This window comes from Bactrocera dorsalis, chromosome 5, assembly GCF_023373825.1.
Source record: "Bactrocera dorsalis isolate Fly_Bdor chromosome 5, ASM2337382v1, whole genome shotgun sequence".
NCBI lineage: Eukaryota > Metazoa > Arthropoda > Insecta > Diptera > Tephritidae > Bactrocera > Bactrocera dorsalis.
Window position 1 is genome coordinate 7,581,653 of NC_064307.1, and position 23,784 is coordinate 7,605,436.

The following is a 23,784-nucleotide window of genomic DNA, read 5'->3' on the forward strand; positions in this document are numbered from 1 at the left end:
TCATATCAGCGAGTCCAGGTTTGTCAAACTCTTCCTCTGATTCATCAGCAGAGTACACATGAGGAACAGGCTTAGTAATGTCAAGCGGAGATTTTGGTTTGTCTGTTGGTTTTGAAATTGGTTGAACGTCTTTAGTGTCTTTGTCATCTGGTTTGCCTACTGACGGTAACGCTTGTTTCATATCAGCGAGTTTAGGTTTGTCAAGCTCTTCCTCTGATTCATCAGAAGAGTACACATGAGGAACAGGCTTAGTAATGTCAAGCGGAGATTTTGGTTTGTCTGTTGGTTTTGAAATTGGTTGAACGTCTTTAGTGTCTTTGTCATCTGGTTTGCCTACTGACGGTACTAATGGTAACGCTTGTTTCATATCAGCGAGTTTAGGTTTGTCAAGCTCTTCCTCTGATTCATCAGAAGAGTACACATGAGGAACAGGCTTAGTAATGTCAAGCGGAGATTTTGGTTTGTCTGTTGGTTTTGAAATTGGTTGAACGTCTTTAGTGTCTTTGTCATCTGGTTTGCCTACAGACGGTCCTAATGGTAACGCTTGTTTCATATCAGCGAGTTTAGGTTTGTCAAGCTCTTCCTCTGATTCATCAGAAGAGTACACATGAGGAACGGACTTAGCAATGTCAAGCGGAGACTTTGGTTTGTCTTCCGGTTTTGGAATTGGTTGAACGTCTTTAGTGTCCTTGTCATCTGGTTTGCCTACTGACGATACTAATGGTAACGCTTGTTTCATATCAGCGGGTTTGGGTTTGTCAAAGTCTTCGTCTGATTCATCAGAAGAGTACACATGAGGAACAGGCTTAGTAATGTCAAGCGGAGATTTTGGTTTGTCTGTTGGTTTTGAAATTGGTTGAACCTCTTTAGTGTCTTTGTCATCTGGTTTGCCTACTGACGATACTAATGGTAACGCTTGTTTCATATCAGCGATTTTAGGTTTGTCAAGCTCTTCCTCTGATTCATCAGAAGAGTACACATGAGGAACAGGCTTAGTAATGTCAAGCGGAGATTTTGGTTTGTCTGTTGGTTTTGAAATTGGTTGAACCTCTTTAGTGTCTTTGTCATCTGGTTTGCCTACTGACGATACTAATGGTAACGCTTGTTTCATATCAGCGGGTTTGGGTTTGTCAAAGTCTTCGTCTGATTCATCAGAAGAGTACACATGAGGAACAGGCTTAGTAATGTCAAGCGGAGATTTTGGTTTGTCTGTTGGTTTTGAAATTGGTTGAACGTCTTTAGTGTCTTTGTCATCTGGTTTGCCTACAGACGGTACTAATGGTAACGCTTGTTTCATATCAGCGAGTTTAGGTTTGTCAAGCTCTTCCTCTGATTCATCAGAAGAGTACACATGAGGAACAGGCTTAGTAATGTCAAGCGGAGATTTTGGTTTGTCTGTTGGTTTTGAAATTGGTTGAACGTCTTTAGTGTCTTTGTCATCTGGTTTGCCTACTGACGATACCAATGATAACGCTTGTTTCATATCAGCGAATTTAGGTTTGTCAAACTCGTCCTCTGATTCATCAGAAGAGTACACATGAGGAACAGGCTTAGTAATGTCAAGCGGAGATTTTGGTTTGTCTGTTGGTTTTGAAATTGGTTGAACGTCTTTAGTGTCTTTGTCATCTGGTTTGCCTACAGACGGTACTAATGGTAACGCTTGTTTCATATCAGCGAGTTTAGGTTTGTCAAGCTCTTCCTCTGATTCATCAGAAGAGTACACATGAGGAACAGGCTTAGTAATGTCAAGCGGAGATTTTGGTTTGTCTGTTGGTTTTGAAATTGGTTGAACGTCTTTAGTGTCTTTGTCATCTGGTTTGCCTACTGACGATACTAATGGTAACGCTTGTTTCATATCAGCGAGTTTGGGTTTGTCAAGCTCTTCCTCTGATTCATCAGAGGAGTACACATGAGGAACAGGCTTAGTAATGTCAAGCGGAGATTTTGGTTTGTCTGTTGGTTTTGAAATTGGTTGAACCTCTTTAGTGTCTTTGTCATCTGGTTTGCCTACTGACGATACTAATGGTAACGCTTGTTTCATATCAGCGAGTTTAGGTTTGTCAAGCTCTTCCTCTGATTCATCAGAGGAGTACATATGAGGAACAGGCTTAGTAATGTCAAGCGGAGATTTTGGTTTGTCTGTTGGTTTTGAAATTGGTTGAACCTCTTTAGTGTCTTTGTCATCTGGTTTGCCTACTGACGATACTAATGGTAACGCTTGTTTCATATCAGCGAGTTTAGGTTTGTCAAGCTCTTCCTCTGATTCATCAGAAGAGTACACATGAGGAACAGGCTTAGTAATGTCAAGCGGAGATTTTGGTTTGTCTGTTGGTTTTGAAATTGGTTGAACGTCTTTAGTGTCTTTGTCATCTGGTTTGCCTACAGACGGTACTAATGGTAACGCTTGTTTCATATCAGCGAGTTTAGGTTTGTCAAGCTCTTCCTCTGATTCATCAGAAGAGTACACATGAGGAACAGGCTTAGTAATGTCAAGCGGAGATTTTGGTTTGTCTGTTGGTTTTGAAATTGGTTGAACGTCTTTAGTGTCTTTGTCATCTGGTTTGCCTACAGACGGTACTAATGGTAACGCTTGTTTCATATCAGCGAGTTTAGGTTTGTCAAGCTCTTCCTCTGATTCATCAGAAGAGTACACATGAGGAACAGGCTTAGTAATGTCAAGCGGAGATTTTGGTTTGTCTGTTGGTTTTGAAATTGGTTGAACCTCTTTAGTGTCTTTGTCATCTGGTTTGCCTACTGACGATACTAATGGTAACGCTTGTTTCATATCAGCGAGTTTAGGTTTGTCAAGCTCTTCCTCTGATTCATCAGAAGAGTACACATGAGGAACAGGCTTAGTAATGTCAAGCGGAGATTTTGGTTTGTCTGTTGGTTTTGAAATTGGTTGAACGTCTTTAGTGTCTTTGTCATCTGGTTTGCCTACAGACGGTACTAATGGTAACGCTTGTTTCATATCAGCGAGTTTAGGTTTGTCAAGCTCTTCCTCTGATTCATCAGAAGAGTACACATGAGGAACAGGCTTAGTAATGTCAAGCGGAGATTTTGGTTTGTCTGTTGGTTTTGAAATTGGTTGAACGTCTTTAGTGTCTTTGTCATCTGGTTTGCCTACAGACGGTACTAATGGTAACGCTTGTTTCATATCAGCGAGTTTAGGTTTGTCAAGCTCTTCCTCTGATTCATCAGAAGAGTACACATGAGGAACAGGCTTAGTAATGTCAAGCGGAGATTTTGGTTTGTCTGTTGGTTTTGAAATTGGTTGAACGTCTTTAGTGTCTTTGTCATCTGGTTTGCCTACAGACGGTACTAATGGTAACGCTTGTTTCATATCAGCGAGTTTAGGTTTGTCAAGCTCTTCCTCTGATTCATCAGAAGAGTACACATGAGGAACAGGCTTAGTAATGTCAAGCGGAGATTTTGGTTTGTCTGTTGGTTTTGAAATTGGTTGAACGTCTTTAGTGTCTTTGTCATCTGGTTTGCCTACAGACGGTACTAATGGTAACGCTTGTTTCATATCAGCGAGTTTAGGTTTGTCAAGCTCTTCCTCTGATTCATCAGAAGAGTACACATGAGGAACAGGCTTAGTAATGTCAAGCGGAGATTTTGGTTTGTCTGTTGGTTTTGAAATTGGTTGAAGGTCTTTAGTGTCTTTGTCATCTGGTTTGCCTACAGACGGTACTAATGGTAACGCTTGTTTCATATCAGCGAGTTTAGGTTTGTCAAAGTCTTCGTCTGATTCATCAGAAGAGTACACATGAGGAACAGGCTTAGTAATGTCAAGCGGAGATTTTGGTTTGTCTGTTGGTTTTGAAATTGGTTGAATGTCTTTAGTGTCTTTGTCATCTGGTTTGCCTACAGACGGTACTAATGGTAACGCTTGTTTCATATCAGCGAGTTTAGGTTTGTCAAGCTCTTCCTCTGATTCATCAGAAGAGTACACATGAGGAACAGGCTTAGTAATGTCAAGCGGAGATTTTGGTTTGTCTGTTGGTTTTGAAATTGGTTGAACCTCTTTAGTGTCTTTGTCATCTGGTTTGCCTACTGACGATACTAATGGTAACGCTTGTTTCATATCAGCGGGTTTGGGTTTGTCAAAGTCTTCGTCTGATTCATCAGAAGAGTACACATGAGGAACAGGCTTAGTAATGTCAAGCGGAGATTTTGGTTTGTCTGTTGGTTTTGAAATTGGTTGAACGTCTTTAGTGTCTTTGTCATCTGGTTTGCCTACAGACGGTACTAATGGTAACGCTTGTTTCATATCAGCGAGTTTAGGTTTGTCAAGCTCTTCCTCTGATTCATCAGAAGAGTACACATGAGGAACAGGCTTAGTAATGTCAAGCGGAGATTTTGGTTTGTCTGTTGGTTTTGAAATTGGTTGAACGTCTTTAGTGTCTTTGTCATCTGGTTTGCCTACTGATGATACTAATGGTAACGCTTGTTTCATATCAGCGGGTTTGGGTTTGTCAAACTCGTCCTCTGATTCATCAGAAGAGTACACATGAGGAACAGGCTTAGTAATGTCAAGCGGAGATTTTGGTTTGTCTGTTGGTTTTGAAATTGGTTGAACCTCTTTAGTGTCTTTGTCATCTGGTTTGCCTACTGACGATACTAATGGTAACGCTTGTTTCATATCAGCGGGTTTGGGTTTGTCAAAGTCTTCGTCTGATTCATCAGAAGAGTACACATGAGGAACAGGCTTAGTAATGTCAAGCGGAGATTTTGGTTTGTCTGTTGGTTTTGAAATTGGTTGAACCTCTTTAGTGTCTTTGTCATCTGGTTTGCCTACTGACGATACTAATGGTAACGCTTGTTTCATATCAGCGATTTTAGGTTTGTCAAGCTCTTCCTCTGATTCATCAGTAGAGTACACATGAGGAACAGGCTTAGTAATGTCAAGCGGAGATTTTGGTTTGTCTGTTGGTTTTGAAATTGGTTGAACCTCTTTAGTGTCTTTGTCATCTGGTTTGCCTACTGACGATACTAATGGTGATGCTTGTTTCATATCAGCGAGTTTAGGTTTGTCAAGCTCTTCCTCTGATTCATCAGAAGAGTACACATGAGGAACAGGCTTAGTAATGTCAAGCGGAGATTTTGGTTTGTCTGTTGGTTTTGAAATTGGTTGAACGTCTTTAGTGTCTTTGTCATCTGGTTTGCCTACAGACGGTACTAATGGTAACGCTTGTTTCATATCAGCGAGTTTAGGTTTGTCAAGCTCTTCCTCTGATTCATCAGAAGAGTACACATGAGGAACAGGCTTAGTAATGTCAAGCGGAGATTTTGGTTTGTCTGTTGGTTTTGAAATTGGTTGAACCTCTTTAGTGTCTTTGTCATCTGGTTTGCCTACTGACGATACTAATGGTAACGCTTGTTTCATATCAGCGAGTTTAGGTTTGTCAAGCTCTTCCTCTGATTCATCAGAAGAGTACACATGAGGAACAGGCTTAGTAATGTCAAGCGGAGATTTTGGTTTGTCTGTTGGTTTTGAAATTGGTTGAACGTCTTTAGTGTCCTTGTCATCTGGTTTGCCTACTGACGATACTAATGGTGATGCTTGTTTCATATCAGCGGGTTTGGGTTTGTCAAAGTCTTCGTCTGATTCATCAGAAGAGTACACATGAGGAACAGGCTTAGTAATGTCAAGCGGAGATTTTGGTTTGTCTGTTGGTTTTGAAATTGGTTGAACGTCTTTAGTGTCTTTGTCATCTGGTTTGCCTACAGACGGTCCTAATGGTAACGCTTGTTTCATATCAGCGAGTTTAGGTTTGTCAAGCTCTTCCTCTGATTCATCAGAAGAGTACACATGAGGAACAGGCTTAGTAATGTCAAGCGGAGATTTTGGTTTGTCTGTTGGTTTTGAAATTGGTTGAACGTCTTTAGTGTCCTTGTCATCTGGTTTGCCTACTGACGATACTAATGGTAACGCTTGTTTCATATCAGCGAGTTTAGGTTTGTCAAGCTCTTCCTCTGATTCATCAGAAGAGTACACATGAGGAACAGGCTTAGTAATGTCAAGCGGAGATTTTGGTTTGTCTGTTGGTTTTGAAATTGGTTGAACGTCTTTAGTGTCTTTGTCATCTGGTTTGCCTACAGACGGTACTAATGGTAACGCTTGTTTCATATCAGCGAGTTTAGGTTTGTCAAGCTCTTCCTCTGATTCATCAGAAGAGTACACATGAGGAACAGGCTTAGTAATGTCAAGCGGAGATTTTGGTTTGTCTGTTGGTTTTGAAATTGGTTGAACGTCTTTAGTGTCTTTGTCATCTGGTTTGCCTACAGACGGTACAAATGGTAACGCTTGTTTCATATCAGCGAGTTTAGGTTTGTCAAGCTCTTCCTCTGATTCATCAGAAGAGTACACATGAGGAACAGGCTTAGTAATGTCAAGCGGAGATTTTGGTTTGTCTGTTGGTTTTGAAATTGGTTGAACGTCTTTAGTGTCTTTGTCATCTGGTTTGCCTACAGACGGTACTAATGGTAACGCTTGTTTCATATCAGCGGGTTTGGGTTTGTCAAAGTCTTCCTCTGATTCATCAGAAGAGTACACATGAGGAACAGGCTTAGTAATGTCAAGCGGAGATTTTGGTTTGTCTGTTGGTTTTGAAATTGGTTGAACGTCTTTAGTGTCTTTGTCATCTGGTTTGCCTACAGACGGTACTAATGGTAACGCTTGTTTCATATCAGCGAGTTTAGGTTTGTCAAGCTCTTCCTCTGATTCATCAGAAGAGTACACATGAGGAACAGGCTTAGTAATGTCAAGCGGAGATTTTGGTTTGTCTGTTGGTTTTGAAATTGGTTGAACGTCTTTAGTGTCTTTGTCATCTGGTTTGCCTACAGACGGTACTAATGGTAACGCTTGTTTCATATCAGCGAGTTTAGGTTTGTCAAGCTCTTCCTCTGATTCATCAGAAGAGTACACATGAGGAACAGGCTTAGTAATGTCAAGCGGAGATTTTGGTTTGTCTGTTGGTTTTGAAATTGGTTGAACGTCTTTAGTGTCTTTGTCATCTGGTTTGCCTACAGACGGTACTAATGGTAACGCTTGTTTCATATCAGCGAGTTTAGGTTTGTCAAGCTCTTCCTCTGATTCATCAGAAGAGTACACATGAGGAACAGGCTTAGTAATGTCAAGCGGAGATTTTGGTTTGTCTGTTGGTTTTGAAATTGGTTGAACGTCTTTAGTGTCTTTGTCATCTGGTTTGCCTACAGACGGTACTAATGGTAACGCTTGTTTCATATCAGCGAGTTTAGGTTTGTCAAGCTCTTCCTCTGATTCATCAGAAGAGTACACATGAGGAACAGGCTTAGTAATGTCAAGCGGAGATTTTGGTTTGTCTGTTGGTTTTGAAATTGGTTGAACGTCTTTAGTGTCTTTGTCATCTGGTTTGCCTACAGACGGTACTAATGGTAACACTTGTTTCATATCAGCGAGTTTGGGTTTTTCAAAGTCTTCCTCTGATTCATCAGAAGAGTACACACGAGGAACAGGCTTAGCAATGTCAAGCGGAGATTTTGGTTTGTCTGTTGGTTTTGAAATTGGTTGAACGTCTTTAGTGTCTTTGTCATCTGGTTTGCCTACAGACGGTACTAATGGTAACGCTTGTTTCATATCAGCGAGTTTAGGTTTGTCAACCTCTTCCTCTGATTCATCAGAAGAGTACACATGAGGAACAGGCTTAGTAATGTCAAGCGGAGATTTTGGTTTGTCTGTTGGTTTTGAAATTGGTTGAACGTCTTTAGTGTCTTTGTCATCTGGTTTGCCTACAGACGGTACTAATGGTAACGCTTGTTTCATATCAGCGAGTTTAGGTTTGTCAAGCTCTTCCTCTGATTCATCAGAAGAGTACACATGAGGAACAGGCTTAGTAATGTCAAGCGGAGATTTTGGTTTGTCTGTTGGTTTTGAAATTGGTTGAACGTCTTTAGTGTCTTTGTCATCTGGTTTGCCTACAGACGGTACTAATGGTAACGCTTGTTTCATATCAGCGAGTTTAGGTTTGTCAAGCTCTTCCTCTGATTCATCAGAAGAGTACACATGAGGAACAGGCTTAGTAATGTCAAGCGGAGATTTTGGTTTGTCTGTTGGTTTTGAAATTGGTTGAACGTCTTTAGTGTCTTTGTCATCTGGTTTGCCTACAGACGGTACTAATGGTAACGCTTGTTTCATATCAGCGAGTTTAGGTTTGTCAAGCTCTTCCTCTGATTCATCAGAAGAGTACACATGAGGAACAGGCTTAGTAATGTCAAGCGGAGATTTTGGTTTGTCTGTTGGTTTTGAAATTGGTTGAACGTCTTTAGTGTCTTTGTCATCTGGTTTGCCTACAGACGGTACTAATGGTAACGCTTGTTTCATATCAGCGAGTTTAGGTTTGTCAAGCTCTTCCTCTGATTCATCAGAAGAGTACACATGAGGAACAGGCTTAGTAATGTCAAGCGGAGATTTTGGTTTGTCTGTTGGTTTTGAAATTGGTTGAACGTCTTTAGTGTCTTTGTCATCTGGTTTGCCTACAGACGGTACTAATGGTAACGCTTGTTTCATATCAGCGAGTTTAGGTTTGTCAAGCTCTTCCTCTGATTCATCAGAAGAGTACACATGAGGAACAGGCTTAGTAATGTCAAGCGGAGATTTTGGTTTGTCTGTTGGTTTTGAAATTGGTTGAACGTCTTTAGTGTCTTTGTCATCTGGTTTGCCTACAGACGGTACTAATGGTAACGCTTGTTTCATATCAGCGAGTTTAGGTTTGTCAAGCTCTTCCTCTGATTCATCAGAAGAGTACACATGAGGAACAGGCTTAGTAATGTCAAGCGGAGATTTTGGTTTGTCTGTTGGTTTTGAAATTGGTTGAACGTCTTTAGTGTCTTTGTCATCTGGTTTGCCTACTGACGATACCAATGGTAACGCTTGTTTCATATCAGCGAGTCCAGGTTTGTCAAACTCTTCCTCTGTTTCATCAGCAGAGTACACATGAGGAACAGGCTTAGTAATGTCAAGCGGAGATTTTGGTTTGTCTGTTGGTTTTGAAATTGGTTGAACGTCTTTAGTGTCTTTGTCATCTGGTTTGCCTACAGACGGTACTAATGGTAACGCTTGTTTCATATCAGCGAGTTTAGGTTTGTCAAGCTCTTCCTCTGATTCATCAGAAGAGTACACATGAGGAACAGGCTTAGTAATGTCAAGCGGAGATTTTGGTTTGTCTGTTGGTTTTGAAATTGGTTGAACGTCTTTAGTGTCTTTGTCATCTGGTTTGCCTACAGACGGTACTAATGGTACCGCTTGTTTCATATCAGCGAATTTAGGTTTGTCAAAGTCTTCCTCTGATTCACCAGAAGAGTACACATGAGGAACAGGCTTAGTAATGTCAAGCGGAGATTTTGGTTTGTCTGTTGGTTTTGAAATTGGTTGAACGTCTTTAGTGTCTTTGTCATCTGGTTTGCCTACAGACGGTACTAATGGTAACGCTTGTTTCATATCAGCGAGTCTAGGTTTGTCAAACTCTTCCTCTGATTCATCAGAAGAGTACACATGAGGAACAGGCTTAGTAATGTCAAGCGGAGATTTTGGTTTGTCTGTTGGTTTTGAAATTGGTTGAACGTCTTTAGTGTCTTTGTCATCTGGTTTGCCTACAGACGGTACTAATGGTAACGCTTGTTTCATATCAGCGAGTTTAGGTTTGTCAAGCTCTTCCTCTGATTCATCAGAAGAGTACACATGAGGAACAGGCTTAGTAATGTCAAGCGGAGATTTTGGTTTGTCTGTTGGTTTTGAAATTGGTTGAACGTCTTTAGTGTCTTTGTCATCTGGTTTGCCTACAGACGGTACTAATGGTAACGCTTGTTTCATATCAGCGAGTTTAGGTTTGTCAAGCTCTTCCTCTGATTCATCAGAAGAGTACACATGAGGAACAGGCTTAGTAATGTCAAGCGGAGATTTTGGTTTGTCTGTTGGTTTTGAAATTGGTTGAACGTCTTTAGTGTCTTTGTCATCTGGTTTGCCTACAGACGGTACTAATGGTAACGCTTGTTTCATATCAGCGAATTTAGGTTTGTCAAACTCGTCCTCTGATTCATCAGAAGAGTACACATGAGGAACAGGCTTAGTAATGTCAAGCGGAGATTTTGGTTTGTCTGTTGGTTTTGAAATTGGTTGAACGTCTTTAGTGTCTTTGTCATCTGGTTTGCCTACTGACGATACCAATGATAACGCTTGTTTCATATCAGCGAATTTAGGTTTGTCAAACTCGTCCTCTGATTCATCAGAAGAGTACACATGAGGAACAGGCTTAGTAATGTCAAGCGGAGATTTTGGTTTGTCTGTTGGTTTTGAAATTGGTTGAACGTCTTTAGTGTCTTTGTCATCTGGTTTGCCTACAGACGGTACTAATGGTAACGCTTGTTTCATATCAGCGAGTCCAGGTTTGTCAAACTCTTCCTCTGTTTCATCAGCAGAGTACACATGAGGAACAGGCTTAGTAATGTCAAGCGGAGATTTTGGTTTGTCTGTTGGTTTTGAAATTGGTTGAACGTCTTTAGTGTCTTTGTCATCTGGTTTGCCTACAGACGGTACTAATGGTACCGCTTGTTTCATATCAGCGAATTTAGGTTTCTCAAACTCGTCCTCTGATTCACCAGAAGAGTACACATGAGGAACAGGCTTAGTAATGTCAAGCGGAGATTTTGGTTTGTCTGTTGGTTTTGAAATTGGTTGAACGTCTTTAGTGTCTTTGTCATCTGGTTTGCCTACAGACGGTACTAATGGTACCGCTTGTTTCATATCAGCGAATTTAGGTTTCTCAAACTCGTCCTCTGATTCATCAGAAGAGTACACATGAGGAACAGGCTTAGTAATGTCAAGCGGAGATTTTGGTTTGTCTGTTGGTTTTGAAATTGGTTGAACGTCTTTAGTGTCTTTGTCATCTGGTTTGCCTACAGACGGTACTAATGGTACCGCTTGTTTCATATCAGCGAATTTAGGTTTCTCAAACTCGTCCTCTGATTCACCAGAAGAGTACACATGAGGAACAGGCTTAGTAATGTCAAGCGGAGATTTTGGTTTGTCTGTTGGTTTTGAAATTGGTTGAACGTCTTTAGTGTCTTTGTCATCTGGTTTGCCTACAGACGGTACTAATGGTAACGCTTGTTTCATATCAGCGAGTTTAGGTTTGTCAAGCTCTTCCTCTGATTCATCAGAAGAGTACACATGAGGAACAGGCTTAGTAATGTCAAGCGGAGATTTTGGTTTGTCTGTTGGTTTTGAAATTGGTTGAACGTCTTTAGTGTCTTTGTCATCTGGTTTGCCTACAGACGGTACTAATGGTAACGCTTGTTTCATATCAGCGAGTCTAGGTTTGTCAAACTCTTCCTCTGATTCATCAGCAGAGTACACATGAGGAACAGGCTTAGTAATGTCAAGCGGAGATTTTGGTTTGTCTGTTGGTTTTGAAATTGGTTGAACGTCTTTAGTGTCTTTGTCATCTGGTTTGCCTACAGACGGTACTAATGGTAACGCTTGTTTCATATCAGCGAGTTTAGGTTTGTCAAGCTCTTCCTCTGATTCATCAGAAGAGTACACATGAGGAACAGGCTTAGTAATGTCAAGCGGAGATTTTGGTTTGTCTGTTGGTTTTGAAATTGGTTGAACGTCTTTAGTGTCTTTGTCATCTGGTTTGCCTACAGACGGTACTAATGGTAACGCTTGTTTCATATCAGCGAGTTTAGGTTTGTCAAGCTCTTCCTCTGATTCATCAGAAGAGTACACATGAGGAACAGGCTTAGTAATGTCAAGCGGAGATTTTGGTTTGTCTGTTGGTTTTGAAATTGGTTGAACGTCTTTAGTGTCTTTGTCATCTGGTTTGCCTACAGACGGTACTAATGGTAACGCTTGTTTCATATCAGCGAGTTTAGGTTTGTCAAAGTCTTCGTCTGATTCATCAGAAGAGTACACATGAGGAACAGGCTTAGTAATGTCAAGCGGAGATTTTGGTTTGTCTGTTGGTTTTGAAATTCGTTGAACGTCTTTAGTGTCCTTGTCATCTGGTTTGCCTACAGACGGTACAACTGGTAACGCTTGTTTCATATCAGCGAGTTTAGGTTTGTCAAGCTCTTCCTCTGATTCATCAGAAGAGTACACATGAGGAACAGGCTTAGTAATGTCAAGCGGAGATTTTGGTTTGTCTGTTGGTTTTGAAATTGGTTGAACGTCTTTAGTGTCTTTGTCATCTGGTTTGCCTACAGACGGTACTAATGGTAACGCTTGTTTCATATCAGCGAGTTTAGGTTTGTCAAGCTCTTCCTCTGATTCATCAGAAGAGTACACATGAGGAACAGGCTTAGTAATGTCAAGCGGAGATTTTGGTTTGTCTGTTGGTTTTGAAATTGGTTGAACGTCTTTAGTGTCTTTGTCATCTGGTTTGCCTACAGACGGTACTAATGGTAACGCTTGTTTCATATCAGCGAGTTTAGGTTTGTCAAACTCGTCCTCTGATTCATCAGAAGAGTACACATGAGGAACAGGCTTAGTAATGTCAAGCGGAGATTTTGGTTTGTCTTCTGGTTTTGAAATTGGTTGAACGTCTTTAGTGTCTTTGTCATCTGGTTTGCCTACAGACGGTACTAATGGTAACGCTTGTTTCATATCAGCGAGTTTAGGTTTGTCAAGCTCTTCCTCTGATTCATCAGAAGAGTACACATGAGGAACAGGCTTAGTAATGTCAAGCGGAGATTTTGGTTTGTCTGTTGGTTTTGAAATTGGTTGAACGTCTTTAGTGTCTTTGTCATCTGGTTTGCCTACAGACGGTACTAATGGTAACGCTTGTTTCATATCAGCGAGTTTGGGTTTGTCAAAGTCTTCCTGTGATTCATCAGAAGAGTACACATGAGGAACAGGCTTAGCAATGTCAAGCGGAGATTTTGGTTTGTCTGTTGGTTTTGAAATTGGTTGAACGTCTTTAGCGCCTTTGTCATCTGGTTTGCCTACAGACGGTACTAATGGTAACGCTTGTTTCATATCAGCGAGTTTAGGTTTGTCAAGCTCTTCCTCTGATTCATCAGAAGAGTACACATGAGGAACAGGCTTAGTAATGTCAAGCGGAGATTTTGGTTTGTCTGTTGGTTTTGAAATTGGTTGAACGTCTTTAGTGTCTTTGTCATCTGGTTTGCCTACAGACGGTACTAATGGTAACGCTTGTTTCATATCAGCGAGTTTAGGTTTGTCAAGCTCTTCCTCTGATTCATCAGAAGAGTACACATGAGGAACAGGCTTAGTAATGTCAAGCGGAGATTTTGGTTTGTCTGTTGGTTTTGAAATTGGTTGAACGTCTTTAGTGTCTTTGTCATCTGGTTTGCCTACAGACGGTACTAATGGTAACGCTTGTTTCATATCAGCGAGTTTAGGTTTGTCAAGCTCTTCCTCTGATTCATCAGAAGAGTACACATGAGGAACAGGCTTAGTAATGTCAAGCGGAGATTTTGGTTTGTCTGTTGGTTTTGAAATTGGTTGAACGTCTTTAGTGTCTTTGTCATCTGGTTTGCCTACAGACGGTACTAATGGTAACGCTTGTTTCATATCAGCGAGTTTAGGTTTGTCAAGCTCTTCCTCTGATTCATCAGAAGAGTACACATGAGGAACAGGCTTAGTAATGTCAAGCGGAGATTTTGGTTTGTCTGTTGGTTTTGAAATTGGTTGAACGTCTTTAGTGTCTTTGTCATCTGGTTTGCCTACAGACGGTACTAATGGTAACGCTTGTTTCATATCAGCGAGTTTAGGTTTGTCAAGCTCTTCCTCTGATTCATCAGAAGAGTACACATGAGGAACAGGCTTAGCAATGTCAAGCGGAGATTTTGGTTTGTCTGTTGGTTTTGAAATTGGTTGAACGTCTTTAGTGTCTTTGTCATCTGGTTTGCCTACAGACGGTACTAATGGTAACGCTTGTTTCATATCAGCGACTTTAGGTTTGTCAAGCTCTTCCTCTGATTCATCAGAGGAGTACACATGAGGAACAGACTTAGCAATGTCAAGCGGAGATTTTGGTTTGTCTTTTGGTTTTGAAATTGGTTGAACGTCTTTAGTGTCTTTGTCATCTGGCTTGCCTACAGACGGTTCTAACGAGAACACCTGTTTCATATCCGAAGCTTTAGGTTTGTCAAATTCTTCCTCTGATTCATCAGAAGAGTACACATGAGGAACAGACTTAGCAATGTCAAGCGGAGATTTTGGTTTGTCTTCTGGTTTTGAAATTGGTTGAACGTCTTTAGTGTCTTTGTCATCTGGTTTGCCTACTGACGATACCAATGATAACGCTTGTTTCATATCAGCGAATTTAGGTTTGTCAAACTCGTCCTCTGATTCATCAGAAGAGTACACATGAGGAACAGACTTAGCAATGTCAAGCGGAGATTTTGGTTTGTCTGTTGGTTTTGAAATTGGTTGAACGTCTTTAGTGTCTTTGTCATCTGGTTTGCCTACAGACGGTACTAACGGGAACACCTTCTTCATATCAGTGACCATATGTTTGTCATAGTCTTCCTCTATTTCTTCAGAATAATAAACTTGTGAAACAGGCTTAGCAATATCCAGAGAAAACTTGTGTTTTTCGTCTGGTTGAACATCTTTGAAAACTGTGTCTTCCGGTTTGTTTTCATTTGTGGAATGTGTGGGTAGAAGAGCTGTTTGGTCTTTGATAGTATTAGTTTGTACTCTAAAATTAATTTTATGTTCGATTTTTTCGTCAAGTTTGTTATCTGTATATTCTTTCGTTATAGCCTTGTGATGGAAAATCTTATTTTGGTGTTCACTGCTGATATATTCTTCGGTAGTCATCACTTCTTTTCTCTCGGAAGTTATTCTGAAGTCTTTTTGTTTCGGAAGAATGTGAGGGTCTGACGTTTCTAACCTTTTTATTTTTTCATCAGTCCATTCAATGTTTTTTGTTGTTATTAAAGGCACCGGCGGTCCACTGAATGTCTTCAGTTTTAATTGATTTATGTTCAGATCCTCGCATGAGATATTGTCTTGCTCATTTTTGGAGGAACTTTCTATTTTATTAATCCCTTCTTTACTTTCATTTTTCTCACTTATCGGTAACGGTAGCGTTACAGGAAATCGTTTGATTGTTGAAGTTTCATCGGAAGATTTCACATTTTCTATGCTATCTTTTCTTTGTTTAAGATTCCCTAAACAAACTTCTAGTTTACGCTCATTTTCAACTGTTTCATAAATTTTTAATTTATACTCTTTTATACTAGTAGTATCAGTGTCGTGCTTATCAGGTGTTAAATCAGCACCTTCTTTATCTGTCATTGGGAAGCATGAATTGTCTATCACATTTGTTCCTTCTATAGGAAATTCGGTTTTATCACATATCGTTTCAATGAAGTCGTTCGCATTATTCGCAACCTGTGGTTCATCGGTGACCTTAGAAACTACTTCTTTCTTATTGTCATTTGGGGTATTTTGATCAATCAAGCTAGTGTCATAATCTCTATTAATTTCAGACATTTTTCGTTTTTTAACTAATGGATCTGAAAACTGTTCTACTTGTTCTTTTCCTAAAGAGCTATCCAACCTTGCCTGAGTACTGATTGCACCATGTTCTGGTAGCGCTGATCCAGCTATAATTTCGTCAGTTTGACTAAGTCCTTGTTCGCCTAAATAAGTAATGTCTACTTCATTGTTCGCAAGAACAACCTGCTTGCGCGCGGGTAACGGCGAGGATTGTAGAGAAGCAAACTTCTGCTCAAATGTTTTAACAACATCTTTGACATTTGGCAAAATACCAGAATCTTCGCTATCCGCTGATGGTAAATTAATTGCTTTTGGTGACTTCTCCATTGGATGTTCAAAAGCGGACTCTGCCTCATCTTTGGTGGCTGACTTAGTCTCATCCTTAGCTACTTCGAACATTTTACGTTTCATGCAGACTTTTTCGCAAATTTCTTCCTTTGGCACGTCGGAGTTATCCAATCTAGTCTCTATGGCCGTTACAGGCGATAGTTTCACCTCTGCTGCTGGTGGCTCATGAGATATAAGGTTCTCCAATGCAAGATCGACATCGGTTAATATTTGACGCTCCAAAACACTCTCATCCACGTGGGCTGGCGTTGGATCACGTTGTCTCACCTTAAATGGTATTGTTTCAACGCTGTAGTCATGCAATTTATCTTCAAAATCCTTCACCACTTCTTTAACAGCTGAAATTTTTTCACCAATCTCAGCCAAGGACTTTTGCTTGCCAATAGCGGATGTTGGCATTATGTTTTTGGCATTTTCCAATTCGATTATCTTGCGCTTAACATCACCTCGTCCCTTTAATTGTTCTGTATTCGACGCATCATCATTAGTCACTTTAGGTCCATTTCTATCTTGACTACTATCCTTATCATAAGCTGTGTCGTGTATATGTGACATTTCTGTTCTGGTTACAGCAGTTGTAATGGTTGTCTTAATTTGACTACCACCACTCATTTCTGAAAATGAGGTAGTGTCGCTAAGATCATCAACTTCGTCTGCCTTAACTGCTCCAGATGTAAAGTTCGTGTCGGGCGACTTTTCAGATTCAGTAATCTTGGCAAAACTACTAGATTTTATATTTTGAATGCTGACGTGCTCTGTTTATGCCGTTCAAATTGCATTACATGAATTAATTTATTTCATTTAATATACATTTTCAGTTGCAAATCCAGTCGGTTAAAAGCGGTTCAAAGGAATATGCGATGTAAAATAACAAGTACAATTAACACTAATGGATAATACCATAAATATTATCGACTGACAAATCAATGAGGTCAGTTGGTTAGACTAAACTATATTTATCTATTTAGTATTTAGTTGACAACATGCATAAGTGAGATGGTGTATTGATTCGTATGATAAATTTTTATGTAGGCACCAAGTTGCATGTGATACGAGTATATGGTGTGTGAAGCAACAAAAGAATAAATTTACAATGATACGACCAGCTAGCCACCAACTTAAACAGTTCAAAGCTGCGCATCGCCATTTTATGTTAATACGATTATATGATTATGTGTAGACGTAATATGCTATACGAGGTCGTGGATTATATGCAGCTGGTGTTTCTGTCTTGTTGTGCGAGTATTGAATTTTACCGTTGCTTAAAATTACATTTATTTTTACATACAAGTAAGGTAACGTTTGCATTTTTAAATAAATATTAATTATGAAAAGATTTTTCGAGGCCATTGAGTGTACAAAGTTATCTAAGGAAACAGCACGAATGATATTTTGAATTTTCGTAAAAGCTTGTCCAACCACGACTTCATATAACATACAGAATAATATAGAGAAATGAACGGTAACCGAGATACATACAGCCGCTGCATTGCCAAATTGGTTTTAAAAGCATAAAATAATACGACGAGTGTGAAAATAATAAGCGAGTGCAAGAGTACTTTTCTTTTCACATTCAATGACTAAACTAAATCCCAAACCGCGTTATAAAATATGGTTATTTAGCGTGTGTTAATAACTTAAAACATCAAAATATTTTGCCAGAAAATTTACATATATACAAAGTAAACGTGTTCATTGCATTTTCTCAAACCAAAGACTTAAGTACGAAATTAAGCTATACAAATATAAATAAATTATTATAGTGTAAATGTAAGACAAAAAAAAAACAGATTTTTTTAAAGCTCAGCTTCTGTACATATGTATTTATTGAAAGCTTCTCACTCACATATGGTTCATTATTTGAACTAAACGGGTGTCTCATAATTAGTGGCCGATTATTTCAATAGACATCGGTTATTTTAATGTATTTACTTCCGCAACTGAGGCTGTGAGCGATTAACGCATAGCAGCTTTTACTACTATAAGGTTTGATCGCCATTTAAAGTTTTTTATTTTTTATTCGAGTTACCAATAATAATTATTTTTTTATGCTATGTCTCAATTTAATTTTACTAAATAAAGTTTTGTTAATTTTTTTTAATAATTGATATGTCAAGGACACACTTAAAAAGTCATATAATGTAAGTTGGCATAAAACCCTTAACATATATCAACCGCACTTTTTCACCAGTTCAGTTGTTTGAGGAAGCGGAAACTCTCCAGTGCCTGTGAAACATAATTTTTTTGTGCTTTTAACATGATTAGCATGTACTAGCGTGAGGCTGGACGGAATATGAGCAATTTCTGTTGAAATATTTTCAAGAAACCAATCCTAGCAATATTAATGTGCCAGTTATTTGTATTATATGAAGGTTGCTTTCATTCCCATATTATTCATGGTATGTCTGAAGTTAACTAGTGTGAGACTTTTATGCACTTAAAATCCGCTCGAATAACGACACAGTGACACTGTGCAAAATGAAAATTGCTTACAATTGCAACATATTTCAATTTAGAATAGCTTTAAAATAAGTTGTTTCATTAATTTAAAGTGAAAATAATTTTTTTTATTTATTTAAAGTGATCACGTTTTACATATGTGCCATTTAGCTGTACACTCACTCAATTTTATAGGCGACTCATCTCTTACATACATGACTATTAACTTATACATATGCATATTTCAAACCAAATTGAACAAATTAGCTTGAAGTAGTTTGACCGTTCATCATAATATCTTCCATTTAAAATTGCAAACGTTTAACAACTTCATTTCGTTTTATGTATTGTTATGCTATGTAAAATATGTATGCCTGATCTTAGCAATAAAACCAATACACACCGTTTTTTTTCATATTTAATATGATAAATAAATTTCCACTTTTATTCTCAACCTCAGACCACAGGGACTAGGACATGTTAATGTAACTTACCGTTTTGATTTCAACGTGATTATTATTGATAATCTTATAAATGAACTTTACTTATTAACGTTATTATAAAGAAACGTACAAATCGTAAATCTACGGCTAGTAGATATTTGGTTAATATTTTGTTTTGATAAAATGAAAACTACATTGGAAATAACTCAAAAATATTTATAGTCCAAAGGCGTATATATGTACATATATTTGTGTAAATATTCGATGGGCTTCAAACTTTTTCCACCATATATGTTTTAACACCAACTTTTAGCTTACGAACAGCGAGCAACGTTCACGCGAAAGTCAAGTATCGAACTGTAAGCGAATTATCAATAACATTTCACAAGAAAGAAAAATATTTACTCACAACTTTGTATAAATTAAATTAGTTAAGGGCAGGCGTACAAACTAGTGGGTGGTGGCATTGCCAACAACGGGGCATATCGCGTATGTATATATGTATGTATGCATTAATGCATGTATTTCTGTAGACTGATAGTTTCGGAAGTGCTGTCCCTGCAAATGCGCTCCATGATTCAGAAGACTAACGCATGTAGGAAAGTGTACGCAGACACTCAGAGTGGTACTTGTAAATACTGTTAAGCATACATATGTATGTGTTTTACCTATGACCCGTGTAAATCTATATATGTAAAAACGAGCGTGTGAGATCTGATACTTTGGATATTTTGTCAGTAAAATAACAGTACAGTTAATTAAAATACACAACATTTGTCACATTTTGTGTGAGTGGTCTGTCTCTGCTTCTGCAACCTTTAACCTTGGCAATGCAACGTAAGTGAAAATTTCAACAAATCGATCGATATGGAAACCATTTAAGAGTCTTTTGGGTTCATTGGTTCGAACAAGTTTTGTTGATGACCACTCGCATTCTTGTTTTCATAAGTACGGATATGTATATGTGTGGGCTTAACTAACTACCACTGTGCGGCGGAATGCTAGTAGTACGTTAGTAAGCTAATTTTTCCTTAAGGTTATTTAAACGGACTCTTGCACATAATTTACGTTCCTATCATACATACATATATACATACATTAGTATCCAAATATAGAGTATAGGGTAATAGAATACTCTCAGTGGGTGTTCGATCCTTACCAATATTCATTCATAGTCAATAGGTTTTATTTTGGTTTTCATCACTACCAGCCGCTAATTTATTCAATTAGCTTCTGATACTTCTTATGACACAAATCCTGATTCTTTTTTTTGTTTTTCAGTAAGCACAGATAAACATCGTTTTGTACACTATAACATGAATGGAATTTGCATACAAAAAGCCTATGGGAAATCAAATTGTAAATATGTAGATACAGTAAAAAAAGTAAAGATAAGATGATACGATAACAGAAAATTGAAATCTACAGTATGCCATACAAACAAAAGAAAATGGTGGTCGATTATATAAGTTTATTTACTTCATAAAATGCTAAAAGGCAACAAAAACATGAGAGTCTCCTAACAATAAATACTGCTAATGACATTGTTTAGTGCTTACCGATTTTGGAAATTCCCGAAACACGTTCGAATGTCGATTCTGTGGTCTTGTGCAAAGTGACCACAGTGTCAGACAAATTATCTAGAAAATATGTATATAAAGACATGTACATTTAACGGCTTTAATATACGAGATCGTGTACCTTTTTCAACGAACTTAGCTCGTGGTAAGGATTCTTCTTCTTGTCTATCAGTTCTAGTATCGATCGGAGTTGGCGGTGGGGTTTGAGAATGTGGTATGTCGCTCGCTGCATAAAAATTGTAAACAATACAATGAATACTAATAGCATTAATACTTTGATTAAGAGTGAATACGTACCGCTAGTTTTGAGCTCGTCACAGATTTCAATTTGTCCCGCACTCATCTTCTTTGTGATCGTTTCCTCGACTGACTTACAAAACTCAGCGTCTGTCAGTGTTATAGATTTGCGTGGTTCCACAGGTGCAGGTGCGGCAAGGTCAAGAGCCGACTTTGGCGAAATTTGTGTATCAAGTTGAGCTGCAGTTAGGTCAATCGTATGTTTCACAACGGGTAATTGTGTGCTTTGTTCTGTCGCTAAGAAGTCATTCGTCATTTTAATGGCATCGATTTTCGTTGCTGCCTCCGTTACTATCTTACTAATTTCCTCGCTTAGACCAGCCGATTGCAGGCTGGTGAATGATTTCTCTTCTGGTTTCTCATGCATTGTTGGTATTGTAGATTTTTCATGATCATCAGTTACGATTGTTTCTCTCACCGGTTTGGTGCTTGTTGAAAACTGTTTTGTTTGCTCTATGGTGAGGAAATCCTCGGTTAGTTTCCTTATACCCACGGCTGATACTTTGTCCGTCTCATTTACAGGAGCGGCCAACTCGATGCCGTCATCTTGATGCTTATCGACTACCTTTATGGTTTCCTCTAGTTTTTTAATGGATTCTACAAGTTTGATACTCTCTTCTTTGACCGTATCCGTTACAGCTGAACTCATCTTGAGTGTTGTGGTTTTCTCATCAATTATAATTTCTGGTTCAAAATCCTTTGGAGTTGTCTCTGGCTGGCTACCTTGAGTGAATTCCTCTGTAGCTGTTGGAAGATGCACAGGCTTCTCTTCACGTTTGATATCTGTAAGACTTTCCTCCAATGATATAATGGCCTCCTCGGTTGAAACTTTTGGTACGGTCGCCATTATAACGCTGGTTGATTTGATCAGGTCACTCATGGCGCTTTTCGTTTCGACCGCATGTGTATCCATTGTTGGCTGTCCTTCTTTCGAAGCAGCAGCGGGTAGAGTGGCTTGTACATCTACCAATGATGTTGGTTCTTGCACAATGTTCAAATCAGTCGGTATAGCAGGAACAACAGTTGAACTTAAAATAGATGGTACGACTGTGTGTGTGGCCGATTTCAAAAGCTCAAATTTTTCATCTTCGGCTTGGGATTCTTTGGAATATGGCAATTGTTGTTGTTGCTCCATTAGCAAGAAATCTTGCGTTAATTTTTTGGTAGTTTGTTCATGTTTAGTGCCGTCAAACCTCATGTCTAATGCATCTTTTTCGTCACCTGAAAAGTCACTACTTAATTCCTTGGGCTCAATTGTGGATATTTCTTTGCCAGTTTTCAATATATCTGAAGTGATTTTTGTGTCAGCTGAAATATCGCCAACTGCTGATTGAATTGTGGAAGAATCTGATTCCGTCTCAAATATATTTAATATTTGTGTGGTTTTTACCGTTTTTGATTCTACCTGCGTTTCCTTCGCACCTTCCCTCTGTTTAGCGAATTCTATCAGATCGTCGACTTCACTATCCTTAATAACTTTCTCTTCAGTTTTATCCAAATATGTCGTGGTCGTAATTACTTCAGTCTTTGTTATACTTCCTGGTTCCATTGAGCTATCCTTGCTTTTGAAAATTGTAGTAATCTGCTCAGTTGTCAATTTATCGTCTATATGCTCTGGTTTTGTGAGATCACATGAAGTTTTTTGAATGCCCGTTAGAGTTATTCCGTCCCATTCTTTTGTGACTTCTTTTAATTGAGCTTTCGTTCTTTCTGCGTCTTTCACTGGCAGTTCTAAGTCAGTGGTAATTTCAAAAGAATCAGCCGTTGTTTCAAGCACCTCCGCCGTACTGGTTACAAATTCACTTGTTGTTTTCGTAATTTCCTTTTGTGATCTCTGTTCCATGTACGATAACTCAGAGGTAGCTATTTCGCTATCTTTTTCAATATGTTTCTCGAATTCTTTTATAATTTCTGTAGTTTTAGGAAAGACCTGCTCTTCTTTGTCATCTGGCATACTGGATTTCGAGGATTGTGTTTCAATAGATGAACGCGTTGTTGGCTCTGACGATTTCTCAGAAAGTGACGTTCTCTTTTCGGCAATCGGAGCTGCTGGAGCGGTTTCTATTACATCTGCATAATCTTTTGGTAATTGAACGGCAGTAGTAATTTCTTGAATAGATTTAATTGCTGGTGACATTTGAGATTTTTGCTCTAACGCCAAAAAGTCTGCTGTAATTGTTTTTTCAAATGATTTAATGGGTTCTTGGTGTGCTTCATAGAGGTCATCTGCAGGTGCATCTTCGTATTTCTTTAGATCTTTTGGTAGCACGGATTTCATATCATAAGTAACGCCTTTTGCTTCGAAATCAGCAATTTTATCTTCAATGGAGGTACCCTTTACTTTACCTTCCGTGATAACTTCAATGGTTTCCGTAATGGTGGACGTTTTACTAACAGTTCCATCCTTCTCGTCAGATTTGCCACTCTCAAATACGGATATAATTTTTTCAATCTTCTGACTCGATTTCTCGTCTAATTCCGTGCTTTTCATTTCTTTTTCCTTTATTTCCTCGACAAACTTCTCACTGAATGTTATATCGACTGGAAGTTGAGTTTGCTTTTCAACATTTAAAAAGTCTTCGGTTAGTTGCTTGGTTGTATCTTGTTCTGACTCCATCGGTGAGTCCTGAAGCTTCTTTAACTTTTCGACGGCGCTGATATCTTGTACAATTTTCAAATTTTCATCGCCCTCAACGTTCTTGTATTCTGTTGCTGAATCTTCCTCTTCAGAACTGCGTCCGGATGTCTTTAATTTGTGCGTCAATTCCTTATCAAAATCGCTTTTACTTATTTCGGCAGAATCCATTTTACCCATTTTCATTTTCATTACTTGGTCGGGAGCAACGGTTGACTTAACTATGTTATCTGTTGGTAACTGCATCATAATTTCTGATTCATGTATAGCCTTTTTGTCCTCGATAAGGCTCTTACGTTTTATTTCGGAAATTTCCCGTGAGATCTCTTTCTTCTGTGATGAAGCAGGTATTTGCCTTTCGATTGAGAGTCGTTTCACAATCTTCTCACGTCGTTCGGCAACAGTACGCTTCGTGATTTCCTCATCTGATTCGGACTCTTCCACTTCCTTCTCTTCTGCAGAATATTTAACCTCCTCGTGATCGTGAATCTGTTGAATCCGTTTACCTAAGATACAAAACGATTAATTGCA

The 23,784-nt window shown here is 38.9% G+C and overlaps 2 protein-coding genes across 2 annotated transcripts in view; both read right to left on the reverse strand.

The window, feature by feature from the left end:
- Nucleotides 1-20,294, reverse strand: LOC125778692 (microtubule-associated protein futsch-like). Its single transcript, XM_049457730.1, has 3 exons — nucleotides 12,023-20,294; nucleotides 3,722-4,768; nucleotides 1-36 (listed from the first exon to the last, which is right to left on the reverse strand). The coding sequence occupies exons 1-3, from the start codon at nucleotides 16,469-16,471 to the stop codon at nucleotides 1-3; spliced, it is 5,532 nt and encodes a 1,843-aa protein (XP_049313687.1). The 5' UTR covers nucleotides 16,472-20,294.
- LOC109579903 (ankyrin-2) overlaps nucleotides 20,290-23,784 on the reverse strand; it is a 15,362-nt gene continuing 11,867 nt past the window's right edge. The window contains exons 5-7 of the mRNA XM_019992106.2: nucleotides 20,619-23,759; nucleotides 20,443-20,547; nucleotides 20,290-20,381 (exon numbers count right to left, since the gene is read on the reverse strand). Coding sequence (XP_019847665.2) covers nucleotides 20,290-20,381; nucleotides 20,443-20,547; nucleotides 20,619-23,759 — 3,338 coding nt within the window. The remainder of the gene's footprint in view (nucleotides 20,382-20,442; nucleotides 20,548-20,618; nucleotides 23,760-23,784) is intronic.

Bases quoted from the DNA above. Each gene is read 5' to 3' on its own strand.
- LOC125778692 (XM_049457730.1), bottom strand. From the start codon at position 16,471: ATGAGTGGTGGTAGTCAAATTAAGACAACCATTACAACTGCTGTAACC. The intron at 4,769-12,022 runs GTTCAACGAATT...GACACTAAAGAG, and splicing joins ATGACAAGGACACTAAAGAC to GTTCAACCAATTTCAAAACC. The intron at 37-3,721 runs GCTGATATGAAA...CTGATGAATCAG, and splicing joins ACTTTGACAAACCTAAACTC to AGGAAGAGTTTGACAAACCT.